This window comes from Argiope bruennichi, chromosome 11 (genome assembly GCF_947563725.1).
Source record: "Argiope bruennichi chromosome 11, qqArgBrue1.1, whole genome shotgun sequence".
Classification (NCBI taxonomy): domain Eukaryota; kingdom Metazoa; phylum Arthropoda; class Arachnida; order Araneae; family Araneidae; genus Argiope; species Argiope bruennichi.
Genome location: NC_079161.1, coordinates 96,688,224 through 96,702,246, shown reverse-complemented (window position 1 = coordinate 96,702,246; position 14,023 = coordinate 96,688,224). Strand labels below are relative to the sequence as shown.

The following is a 14,023-nucleotide window of genomic DNA, read 5'->3' as shown; positions in this document are numbered from 1 at the left end:
ATGAATTTTTCTGTTATAACAGAGTAGAAAGCCTATAATGCAGACAAATATAGAGTGAGATAGCCACAATCATTTTCATTATTTAAGCCATTATTTCACATTTTAAATTGATATTTTTAAAAAATCTTTTTTAGCTTTATAGAATATATTATTTATTTTAGTAAAAACATATAGACAGTCAACAAAAAAAATGACAAATTTTATAAGTAATTAAAATATTTTAAGAAACTTTTTGAAAAAAATGTAAAAATTGTGTTTTGTTCTTTATTTCTATTGTTTACGCATTTCTAATTTTAATGGAGACACGTGTCCAATTTTTATAAATTGAAATAATAATTCACGTTTTGCCAGATTTATTTCTTGAATTTTTTTCCAGATCCAAAAACTTTACTGCAAATACGAAAGGTAAACTCTCAATTAACGCATCAATCGGGAGGTAACCAAGCGCTGATCTGATGATTGATTGGATCGAACCAACCATCGATCACGATGGGCGAAAAAGAAGATGAACCACATCTGTGGGTGCATTAGGGCAGTAGCCTCCAGCTGTGCAGGGAACCTCGTTATGCACAGGCCTCCTCGATCAAGCCATCCGGACGATTATGCATTAAGCACACAGGTGATTACCACCCGTATCGATCACTGGTTCGGAAGAAATGCATCGATTAATCATTCCAGTTCCGATGGATTTCCTCGGATTCTTGTCGGAATTCCCAACCGTCAGGGAACTGAATTCTTCTGTCAGTTGTCGGATTGAGAGAGGAATTCGCAATTCAGAGCATGCGTATAAAAGATTTTGGAATGAATTCTTTCGAATTATTTTTCAACGCATGATTCATCTGTAAATTTTTCAGAAAATGGAACGGATGTCGTCAGAAAAACAAATGATGCAAAAGGTAAAATAGTTTCAAGAAAAGTAAAGTCAAACAGTTGCATTTTAAATAGTGTTTACACAAAAACCGACTTTTTGAAAAACCGGTTTTCGAATTCCATATTTCCAAAAAACCGGTTTTAGCCGGTTTTCGAATTTTTGTCAAAAAAAAAAAAAATAGAATAGGGAAAATTATTTTCTGTAAGTTATATAAAATAATAAAAAACGAAATCAATATCAAATTCAATAAAATTAAAGATTACATATACATATTACTTACACAAAATAACGAAAACTTAAACAAATATTTTGAATAATATTTATATTGTTTTCACTAATTTTAATTTCTCCTAAGAAATTAGAATTTAAAAAAAAACATAAAATATTGACTGAAAGGTGGCTAAGTCTTATTTTGGACACAATATTGCCTGAAATTGAAAATACTCGTTCACTAACTACCGAGCTTGGTTTTATAGTTTTATTGGCATCAAATAACGAATCTAAGTTGTTCTTCAGGGTCTTCAAGAAACTTATGAATTGATTTTCCCATGTCTTCTTTCTTAAAAAAAATATTACTCTGATGAGTAGTTACTTCGATTTCCACATAAGAATTTGGAAATATTCTGGACAATATCGTTCCAGATAACTTAATAATTTCAGTTTTTGAAACTAAAGAAAGTACACTAGATTTCTTCGCTGAACTAGAAATGTTTTGTGGATTTTGCAAATACAGCAAAAGAATTGCTGATTCTGCTTGTCTGTTTTGAATTCGTTCTTCTAAAGCATATAATAATTTCAAACTTATTTCAGTGTTCAAATTTTTTAGTTCATTTAACAGAAATTCAAATATACCTTCACTTGTTAATAAATGCGCATCTCGTCGCCTTAAGCCCTCAGCTTCTAGACAAATCGGTCCCAACCGATTTTTTTTTTTTTATGAATTGGAATATCCAGGCTTTCCGGAAAACCGGTTTTCTTACTTTAAAAACCGGTTTTCGAATGTGACAAATTTACTTTAAAAAACCGTCAAACCCTAATTCAAAATATAAATTAACAAGCTGATGTATTTCATATATTCAGTTTATTAAATTTGTTTTATATTACAGAGATGCATACGATAAATTGTGCAGATAGTCCCTATTAATGATACCCAAGATTTACGTAATTAATAGGATTAGTAATAGAAAGGTAAACTGAAACTAGATTAGATTGTTGCATACAGACATTACTGTCCGGAAGATAAAAATAGATAATGTAAAGCAGGACGATGGAAGACTGATTCTCACTGAGGAAATTTGGCGCTTTTTTTGGAACACTTTATAGACCTTTAGTTGCTGCCGAAGACATTTTAAAAGTACTGCGAATCGGCGATTTAAAATAACATAATCGTTCAGCCTGATAACAAAAACAATACTGTTTCAGTTTTAATTTCCTAACAAATCTCCCAAAAGCCTCACAGGCTCTCACTAGATATCGCTGGGAAAACAGTGAGAGTAAGTTGTAGAAGAAAATGGTTTTACATCATTTTCATCTTTTTATAATCCAAACCATCGTATTCGTAACTTTTATAATCCAAACCATCGTCGAAGATCATACTTTGATTAATGTTTTGATAAGGTTCTTTGAACATTATAATAACTTTTTTTTACTTTTGTTTGTATTTCAGATAATTTCGAGGAAAATATCTTTTATTAATAAGCTGTGTTACTTTTCTCCACGGAAAGTTCAGTTCTAACTTAGAAAATATTATCGCTTAATATCCTTTTTCACATTATTCGTAATTAAAAGAAATTGCATCATTATTTGGAAAGACTCGAAATGTTATTTTTTTGCTCAATATTGTAAGTTTATTTAAAACTCCCGTTATATTTCAAGCTTATGAAAATAAGAATTGTTAATAATAAAAATATGCATCTATTTTAAATTTCCGTGACTTTATTCTAACGAACAGAAATTGCACATATTATTTATCATAGAAGGAAAAAGTCAAATATAAGCAAAATATCGTACAAATTGAAGACTGCTTCATTGAACGTTTTTACAGTTGCTTTGAACTAAAGGCTTATAATAGAGCTGCAAAATAGTATTAGAAATGTTCCGAAGAGAGTTCGCCTTGTCATCAAAATTTCTATTCTGTCGCAGGGAAGAAGATATAACAAATCAAGAAACAAGCCTCGATGTTTAATCCATCTCAAAAATAGGCTTAATCGTCGCCAGATGGCTAACCACCATTTTTCATCACTTGCCTATGGAAAAAGATGTTTGTATCTCTTTCAAAGCAAATATTTTACAACGATGGTTTTCTTACTATCTTAAGACTCAAGAATTACTTTTCTAATGATATCAATTCCATTTTATATAATTTTCTACTTATTTTCTGTAATATTTTTATTTGAATTTAATTCATTATCTGAAACAATATTTTTAAATATTACGATAAATTCAAACTCATCTATCAAAGCATTATTCGTGTACTTTTGCCAGTCATTCATTTCGTAGTAGGAATTTCACTTCCACTTTTATTTCCTAATATATATATATATACTAATTTTATTTAAATTAAATCAATTCAATTGAATTTGTATACTTCCGTAGCATCAAAGAAACAAATTAAAAATTTAATTCAGTAGTATCAAAGAAACAAATCTAAAATTTAATTCAGTAGTATCAACGAAATAAATTTGAAATTTAATTCAGTAGCATCAAATAAACAAATTTAGAATTTAATTCAGTAGTATCAGGGAAACAAATTTTTGTATACCATATAAATCGTTTAACTGCCTAGAAAAATCAGTAATATGACCAAACAAACTGGGCTTCCTAGGTCACTAGACTTAAGTAAACGCAGCACAAAGTCCTTACCTGCTCCTTTGGTTCGTGCTGACACTGCTTCACTGGGCTCTCCAGTTCCCAGACTGTTGGAGGCTGTCATGTACAGATGGTATCGAGTGCCACATCGCAAGTTCTTTAGGGTGTATTTCTCTACATCGCTGCTTAATCGCTCCTGCTGCCAGATTCCATCATCTGTCTTGTAGTGAAGAGTGTATTCTGAAACAAAATTTAGTTATTGCCAGTCTGCTTTCATAATATTTCCCCTTTATGAAAATAAAGAGATCAAAACAGAAAGGCACAAACGTACGTACAACGAAGCTACAGAGCATAATTTGTCTTCTTATTTCGTAAAGTGTCATCGATTGAATACTTATGGAGCATGCGTTGTCCTTTAGAGATGCTCACCCAGATTGGTTTGCAGGACAAAAAGTATTTCTAAGAACTAGCTGTGACCTCATTTTTGTGTAAAAGTCCCTTGAGAATGCAGGCTGTTATTGCGATTTTTGAGAGCAATGGAGACATTTTTTTATCTTTGAGAAAAGAAACTCTGACGTTTTATTATTCTGAGATTCATGAAGTAAAATGTTCTTAGAAATGAGATAATTAAATAAATACGAAGAATTAAAAAAAAAAGAAATATTTAATTTATTTTTTAAAGATAAAAACTTTAGAAAAGAAAATGATGGGCGAAAAAAGTACGATTATGCAAATGTGTTTAGTTATGATTCGATTAGTAGTATTTAGTCCTGTTTTGAAGTAATGTAAACGATAGTTTGAATTGACAGACGATATATGAGCAACTGACCAAGTTTTTTCGCCAACATTAGCAAGAAGATATTTGACACCGATGGAATTAACGGGCAACAAAATATCTAAATGATGATTGTTTGGTAAAATCGAGTTCTAACATGGAACCTTCTGGGCCCCATAGCCGATACCTTAGCAACAGACCACTGCGACCTTATTATGCAATTGAGATACAAACTCAAACATCGTGATTGAGCAGAAAATAAAAATTTGCGTTCGGTGCATAGAAGCACGTGCAAACCCGGATGATAGTACAACACATTGTTCTTTACGGATACCAAAGAGAGTCAAAATGCATTGGACATTGTTGGGATCAGATTGGCCAGTTAGTCTTTTGACACACCTATAGATGCGTTATGGAAAAAATACTGAATTCCTCGCTATAAGTATTCCAAATGCATTACTGAACAAGGTTCTTTATTTTCCGCTTGATATTCTGATAATACTTTTTTTTTACATTTCATATTACGCAAAACTTCATATTTTTTCTTATGAAATTAGAATTTTTTTACTAAGTTTAAGAATTAGTATTTAACAAAAAGTGAGTGAAATATCATGATAAATCTCAGAAAAAGAAGTGCTTCCATTCTTATTTTTGATTAGCCCTTTGAATAAAATTCGAACATGTATTAATATTATTAGGAAGATTGTTTTTAATTCCATCACATTATTTCCTTTAATTAAGAATGTGTATTTATTAACCGTTGTAAAGTCTCGATCCAATAAAAGGTAGCCTTATGATCAAATTCTTTATTTACAGCTTTATTTACATAAAATTACAGTTCATCATCTAGGTTAAATGAGTGAGTAGTATTCTATTCGACACAACAAGGATAGTTCCTCGAATACTTTCAGAGAAACCTCCCAAGGAAACAGCTAACCGGCTCTTAGCGTTCTAGCAAACAAAGGCGTAGCTCCAGGGATCCACCGAATCTTCTCGGGTGGAATTCTCGTCGGACACTCTGCCTCCTTCTGTACGATCCTCTCTCTTCCAATTTTATTCTGTCCCCACCCTCATTCACATCGGACCATTTTCCCGGTTATCCAATAGTTATTCAGCAACAACTTCACTGGTCTACCGTCGACCGTGGGAATCCGTTGAAGAGCCACCCTTCACAATATAAGGAATGCAGGTTTACATCTGTTTCAAATACAATGCAGGTAGGGTCCCTTATCTGGACTCACACTAATTGCCCATATGTCTTTACTTTGTTTGTTTGTTTGTTTCTTATGGCACTTGCCACTGACAAGCCCACTGTTACGAAGACAGCGATTTAAGCCTGAGGGGAACGCCTCTTATTTTTTATAGCAGCGCCAACTAGGGCCAAGAGTACGACTTTGCCACTCACGTATCACTCATTCGCTTGCACAACCCCTTTTTACAGGAGGGCACATTCACACATCTCACAGATAGAACAACAGAAGAACAACCATGCCCAAACCGGGACTCGAACCCGGGACGCCCAGATCACGGGGAAGACGCGCTACCCCTATGCCAGGACGCCGGCTGTCCTTACTTTAAAGGGGTTGACCACCTGGCACTTCTGGAAACACTTACACTGAGGTAGGGCGCCGCCATTGCTGATACTGCTGTCTGGATGCTAATTATGGAGCGTAGGAAAAAGAAACGTCACCATGGTCAAGCAGGGAAGAAGCTGAATCATTACACCGTCATAATTATATTGCATTTACGTTGTTTAATAGAAAAATTTGAATTTCATGGTTAATCTAATATATGTAAATACAGGAGATTATTTTTAGATACAGACTTTAAACCATTTATCAATCCATTCTGATCAATATCATTTCTAAATTAATTAAAAGCGTCATAAATTTAGAAAAGAGAGCTATAATTTTCATTATTGCAAAATGGATATTAGCTCCATCGTTAAATGTATATCGATGACGAATGGGCCTGCAGCACCATCAAGGTAGTTAGCTGGTTATTCTAAATTGTGTTAATCGCTGTTGTAGCGAATTTCATTGTTATATTTTTGAATAATTTTTTTGCGTTTTAACTAGTTCTTCTGAGATAATTTGTCAGAGGTCTACATATATTTCACTATAGGAATATTGTAATAATACACTTAAGATACTGTTACATCTGTTAATGAGATTGTTGGACCACCATGCAAAATCAGGATCATTAAAATTACTTATAAGGGCGGAATATCAATGAAAGGATTTTGTAATACCATAAAGAAGAGTAGTCCCATATATTATTGTAATGAGATAAAACACGATACTCACCAGGAAATAAATTTTTAATTATAATTTTTTAACAAAAGAAACCAATTATTTTCTACATATATACTAGATTTATTTTATTAGTTATTTTACGATTTTTATGAATATGGACTAAAGTAATTAGTCACTGACCTCTCTGACCTACTAACTACTTTTTATATTTAAATACAGCATACTCTGATACATACTGTTACGAAATTTCCGGGTTCGTTTCGATAGTGGGAGTTATATGGTGTGGAGAACGTTCAATCAGCAGGCGGCAGTAGAAAATAAAACAACGACGTTTATTTACACGAAGACACACAGGAAAGCACAAAGACGACAACTATATACAGCACAAAAGACGATTATCTTCAGCCGAGACGTGCAGCATACAACAGCATACATAGCAGCAGCTTACAACAAGTCTCTACTGTAGACTGTAGCTCACAGCTTAGTTCAGCACTAGCTTCACTCCGTCGCTGCTCCGCTTACCTCTGGAAGGCCAGTTCTTTACCGTCGATCCCGACTACGACTCCAATTCACCGGTTCACGACTAATCTCAATTCAGGACTACTTTCCTCTGTCGCTTCCGAGTATTCTCGCACTCCACTGGTTCACGACAGCCCGGCAGCTGCGGCTGCTTCCTTTTATAGGTCTCAGGAGGCGGGGCTAGAAGCCTCTCAACCAATCAGGAACGTTCGAGGCGTAACTCGGTTCCTACTGGATGGATCGGGAAAATTTTCTATGCTTCGGGTATAATCTATTTTGACGCCAAAGTCGCCAAATTCGTTGCCAAGTCGCCAAATGGTCGCCAAGTTTCTCCCCAAGCTCTGGGACCTCCTATGGAACCCACTATGCTGGGAAGCCGCATCAAGGATTCGTAACAATACGAATCATTATACATAGAAGGTGTATCTTCCTATTTTTTCTTTCTCTGTTATATGATATTTTTAACTATCCGTTTAGACGAATTGAGAATCTACTGCAAACCTTTACCTCCTTTTCCCCAGTACTACACGTATGGCCAATAACATATCCATAAACAAAAAGTTCTTATAAATTAAAAATAAATTGAATGCAATTGTCTGCCAGAGCTCAGCATACTTTTGAATGAAATGGAATGAAATTGTGGATGCGGTATTTCAAGATATAAGCTTAAAATTTTTATAGAACAGTTCGATAGGAACTTATATAAGTAGTTACAGTGACACAGTGATCAAACACAGTGACAAAAATTTCACTGTGAGAAAATTTTGAAGCGTGATTATCACATTTCTCTATCACTGTGATTATCACAGTGACAAAATTTTAAATAACAATGTCTTTTTTTTTGTTGTTGTTGAAAGAATAAGACTTTAAGGAAGAAAAAAAAAGTCATAAATGACTTTAGATATTAATTAAGCACGGAAAACACAATCCCCTAGACAGAAAACTATAAAAGTTTAGAAAAACTAATAAGAAGAACGAATCTGATGGACATAATCAAATATTTTAGAATATTTCATAAATAAAAAAAAATAATTCCAGTTTGACTTTTCGCATTAACTCCTTTTCTATTTCTGGGTACATTTAAAAAAGTTTTCCTCGTATCTGATAGACAATATAGAATAAAAAAAGTAGGCAATAAAGAAGATTTTGTTGTTTGAAATTTCAGAAATGCTTTCACTGCAAACTTATCATTTGTTTCCTACTACTCTTAAACGCTTACCTTAAAATACCTGTTTCTGTTATTTCCACTTTTTTTTTCTTTGAACTGTATGAAAAGGAAACAGAAACTTGTATTTCACCTAGTGTTTGTTGATAGTAGAATATATCACAATAAAAAATATTAGCTAAAATAAATCCCTGTGAAAATTTAGAAATCAGATAAATGCAGGCATAAACTAGAATTTTTTTCCAAGTTTCTTATAGATAATAATAAAAAATTTACGATTATTTGTTTGCCTTTATCCACATATTTCCTAGTAGAATCACGTCAGCAGGGGTGCATTAACCCATTTCACCTGACAGCGAGCAGTAAAACTCTCTTTCCAAAAGTCCAGAGACTGAACACGTTTTCCAATTCTAGTTTACGATGTACTTTCGATTTTTGGTGACATCAGCTGGAAACCCAATTAGTCCCTCTGTTTCCGAGTGTCTCACAGCAAAAAGCAAGTGTTCGATTGCGGAACATTGGAAATCGAAAGCACAGTCAAATGTTCCGCCATTCTAGAAACTTTTCCTGCTGATTTCAGTCAAACGTTACACGGCATAAGCGTCGAATGGACCGAAACAGCGAACGATTTTTGAGTTTCTGAATTAGGCTTATTGAGAAAGTTTAGTTATTGACAAAGACAAATGCAACGTGTGGTTTGGTGTATTAGTTTATTATAAAAGGAAATATTTCTAAATTTTGTTGACTGACTTCGAATTTACTAAGAATTCAAAAGTTTTAAAACCTTCAAAGCTTCAAAACATTTGACTTATTTAAAAATGGTTGGCATATATTTTGTTTATTTTATGAAAAGGATTAGAAATCTGTTTTTCAAATTGTACAGTGCGTGTTACTGAGAAATGGAAGTGTTATTACATAGTTTCATGTTGTATAAAATAACCCTATTAAATATATATATATATTTATATTAATTAAATATATATTATAATATAAAAAGATAATAAAGAACCGAATTTGGGAAGCAAATAGAGCCATTATCTCATATTTAATATTTACAATTAGTTTATCTACTTACTATAATATCATTTTATGCTTATTATTAAGATTTATTATCTTTATCCTAATAAATATTTATAATTTATATGCTTAGGATGACTTGAAAAGTGAGTTGCCTATTAAGATTTCGCTAAGAAATCAGAAAAAAATATATTATTTTATTCCTAATGTTAATAAAAAGGGCAATGAATAAAAAAGTATATATTAAAAATATTTTTCTTTGAAAAGTTAGCTGGAAACTCTAGGTAAGCTCCTAAATATTTCTATTCAAATTATCAACTTGCCTATAACAGCTAAGACTACAATATATATTTGAATCATATTGGAAAAATCTCGCATCTCAAAGGAGAGATTTCTTTCTTTACAACAAAAATTCATAAAGATGCAAAAATATATTTTCATGCAGCCCTAAAATATATTATTTTAATTCAATTACACACAAAAAGTGTATAGTAAAATTGTGATTCTTTTCATAATTTAGCAAAAAATATATATTAAAATTTTACAGTAAATTTGAGCTGAAAATTATTGATTAGTGCCTGTAAATTCCATTCAAACTATCAAATTGTCTGTTTCATCTAAAACTACAGAGCTCATTTTGAATTATATTGGAAAAATGGCACACCTCAAATAAAAGAGTGCATAAATTTGACAAAGCTTTCATATAGACACATGCTTTTGGAAGAAAAAAATATATTTTATTCCGCAGTTGTGGCCTCACATTACTCCATCTGCAGACGGAAAACTGTCCAAAATTTAACATTAATTCCACTCGTACAGACAAAAAAATATCCAACATTTAGGATTAATGCTGCTCGTACAGGCTAAAAACTGTACAAAATTTGATATTAATTCCGCTCATACAGTACTATTCATAAAGGAAAAAAATACTAAAAAATGGTTAAATTATTAGCAAACAGAATAAGATGTGTCATCGAAGTTATGTTTATTCTGCATATTGTTGAAAAATTTCTTCTTATTGCTCGTGTCCCATTTTAATAGAAGAGACATGCCTTTAAAAAACCGCAAGCAGAGAAAAATATACGAACCATTTCACATTGTACAGACTTTGCACGTTTTTTCAAAGACATTGAACTCGCAGCAACTAGTGCCTACGTTACAAGAATGCTAAAACATGGAAAAGGAAGTGCTCTGAACCGTGAAGATCAACAACGAGCAAGGGCTGCATTACGTGATCCAAATTTTCACCTGAAATTTCTAGCCAGTGACATTTGCTTGAAAACAATCTTGTGATTTTGTTCAAAGGGTGTGGATATTCTTCGAAGAGGGGTCATATGCATTCGGTACGTAAATTTTAAACATTAATATCAGATGGTTGTGAAATATATCCATAAATTTAAAATGGGACTCTAACAAATATGGGGAAATATTACCAATGATATTTAAATGTTGGAAGATATCATCTGTGATATTATTCATATGTTGAAAGATATTATCTGTGATCCTATTCGTACGTTGGAAAATATTATCTGTGATCCTATTCACACTTTTGGAAGATATCTGAGATCCTATAAACACACTGAAAAATTTTAAATACGATGCTATTAACACGTTGGAAGATATTATCTGCGATCCTATTCTCATATTGGAAGATATTATCTGCGATCCTATTCTCATATTGGAAGATATTATCTGCGATCCTATTCTCATATTGGAAGTTATTATCTGCGATCCTATTCAAATATTGGAAGATATTATCTGTGATCCTATTCACATATTGGAAGATATTATCTTTGATCGCATTAAAACGTTTAAGATATCATTTGATCTTTTTTTCCCTTCTAAAACAATAAAAAAAACATTGCAATAGGGTAGAGAAATAAAATCTTCTGTGAAATAATAAGGTAGAATTACAAATGGGTGATATAATATCAGCAAATTAATTTACCATCTAAAGCAATAGCATCATTGTGATATCATCAATTTTATCTATCGGACCCAATGAATTACCGCTTAAGTAATGTGAATATCACGATTAATGTGTTTAATCAGGTAATTGTGTATAATTACCAGTGACTATTTATACTTACCACTAAACTTATTGGTGATTATGAAAATCACCGATAATTATATATAATCACCAATTTACTAAAATTACGTTGACATGTATATTACTTTCTATTAAAGCAAATATCTGGGAAACCAAGGTTCACTCGGCTTTTTCTCATTTTTTTAAGTCGTGTTTTTTCGGTGAAATTATTTAGGAATGAATCACATACTGACTGCATATAAGTATTTTTCATTCTTATCTACATATGAAATGAGCATTTAAATAAAATAAACATTAATGCACTTAGTTTAACACTTTATTCGAAACAATCTATTGCATTACAGTATTCCTTTTATTGTTTATTTAATATTACCTATATTTTGAACTTGCACTCAGTTTTACCATGGTGAAATCGGGTCCGAGAATGACATTATCAGCTTGAGAGAAGATAGAAAAAGGCTCCAATAATTATTTATAAAAAAAAAAAAGATTGATTTTTTTTATGTGTGTATTTAAAATCTCTTTTTTTCAGGGAAAACGCGTATATAGATTTAATAAAAAACAAAAATATTAAATATAAATACATAAGAAAAAAAATAATAAAGCAAACTGAGTGACCCGAACCCAGGATCAGCAATACACGCGTCATTCCCGTTTTTTTTACCACTATACTCACATGCTCACACTTAGAAGTGAAAGATGAATATACTTATTCTAATAGCTAGAAATAAAAAAAAAAATCTTTTGAGTGTAAAACCCGTTTAACCAGGAAAGAAAACTATATAGATAAACTTAAAAAACACACCCTTTCAAAATATAAAATTTGGTGCAAATGGTTAGAACCGTTTCCGAGGTACGCGAAATAAACAAATATATTTATATATAAACAAGAATTGCTAGTTTAAAGTTATAAGATAAAGGGACTATGGCATAAAAGTAAAGTTTTACAGGAATCTTTATACTTTGGTGCATTCTTTATTAAGAAGAAATGCGCCAAAACTAACTGGACGTCTGAAGATTTCTTACCTGTTATTGCTGACTTATCCTTCGGATCTTTCTCCCAACGAATGTCGAGAGAATTTTTGGTCGAGCCAACTACTTGCACAACCGGGGAAGTAGGCGGAGCTGAAAGATGTGATATAGAAATTCATTTTTTTTGGCACAGTTTGTAAAAATGTTAAAATCTGAATAAATAATTTTCTTGTAAATTATCTAATAAATTATTAAATTTGAAATTGTCCCTTGAGATCAGAAATTTTAAGACATTTTTTTTTTTTTTAATTATTTGATGAAGCATTATATAACGACTGCCTCTTATGCTTATTTGTTTTATACTTTATCAAAAAATTATTAAAATTAGCAAGTTATATACGCGAAAATTTTAAAACGCCAGCTTTTAAGTTGAAGTATTAAATGAATGGTGTTTTACAATGTGGTCAATACCAATATCATTTAATAATCCATTATGCTCTTCAGAAAAGTGTGAGTTTCTTTGTGCGAGAAATTTTCTGACATCTTCGGAACAATTTTGTTTTTGGTACATTCAGAGTTAAAAATAAAAAAAAATCTTAAAATGTATTCATACATAAGAAATAGAATATACACTATTACATCAGTTTTATTACTATTTTATTACCGATATGTTACTATTAAAGGGACCAGAAGAAAATGGAAAAATGCTTTCATAGCTAGAATTGACCCTAAAATCTGAGAATCAAACGCAATGTGATGTAAGCAATAGAAAAAAAGTGGATAACATAAACGTATGAGTGAAAGCATAGTTGATCTCAGAAGAGTATTTACAGATGGTCAATCTCAAATTACAATTTCTCCAATGCAAATTTAATACCTACAACCCTCTTCACAAAACCGCAGATTGGAAATTGAACTCTTGAGATTTCTTTTGAATTTCCTTTGTGTGGTTTCTTGTATAGTCTCTTCAGTTTTAGGTACTTGATATGACACTGAATGGCACTGCGGGTGACAGCATACAACGTTTATCTTGAGTTTGAGTAGGTGATAATTTTCATTCCTTTTAAAATTGATTTATTTTATATACATATGAGTCAATTGAATTTTCAAGTAAAAGCTGTTGGCACGACACAATAAATTTGAAAAGCAAATTTCAAATTATCGTACGAAAGATTAGTTCCTTAGTTTAAAAAGCGATTTTTTTTTTTGTATATCTTACAAATCTTCTATTAAAACATTTCAGAAGATTTCTATTGAAAGCGTGAATAAGTCTTTAATAATTTTTTTGTCCTCAATTTATTATTATTTTTATTATTTATTTATTTTCCAAAATGAGCATGATGGATTTTCTGGCATGCAAAACATTAAGCTGAACCAATGAAAAAATATTTCAGGAAATATAGGGAACGTTATAAACTAGTACAAATTTCATAAAAAAGAAGTAATGTTTAGAAAAAATTTGATTTGCTCAAATGTGATGAAAGGGACATTGTATTTTTACCAAAATGGCTGATTCTCTGGCATGTATAACATCGAACTGAGAAAATGCAAGAAATAGGAAATACAGGAAATGCTATAGTTTTTTATAAAC

At 31.7% G+C, this 14,023-nt stretch overlaps 1 protein-coding gene across 2 annotated transcripts in view; it reads right to left on the bottom strand.

Moving 5' to 3' along the window:
* LOC129957478 (cell adhesion molecule DSCAM-like) overlaps positions 1 to 14,023 on the bottom strand; it is a 538,584-nt gene that overhangs the window by 17,586 nt on the left and 506,975 nt on the right. For both annotated transcript variants that reach the window (XM_056069803.1, XM_056069802.1), the window contains exons 19-20: positions 12,487 to 12,585; positions 3,734 to 3,919 (exon numbers count right to left, since the gene is read on the bottom strand). In XM_056069803.1, the coding sequence (XP_055925778.1) occupies positions 3,734 to 3,919; positions 12,487 to 12,585 (285 nt within the window). The remainder of the gene's footprint in view (positions 1 to 3,733; positions 3,920 to 12,486; positions 12,586 to 14,023) is intronic.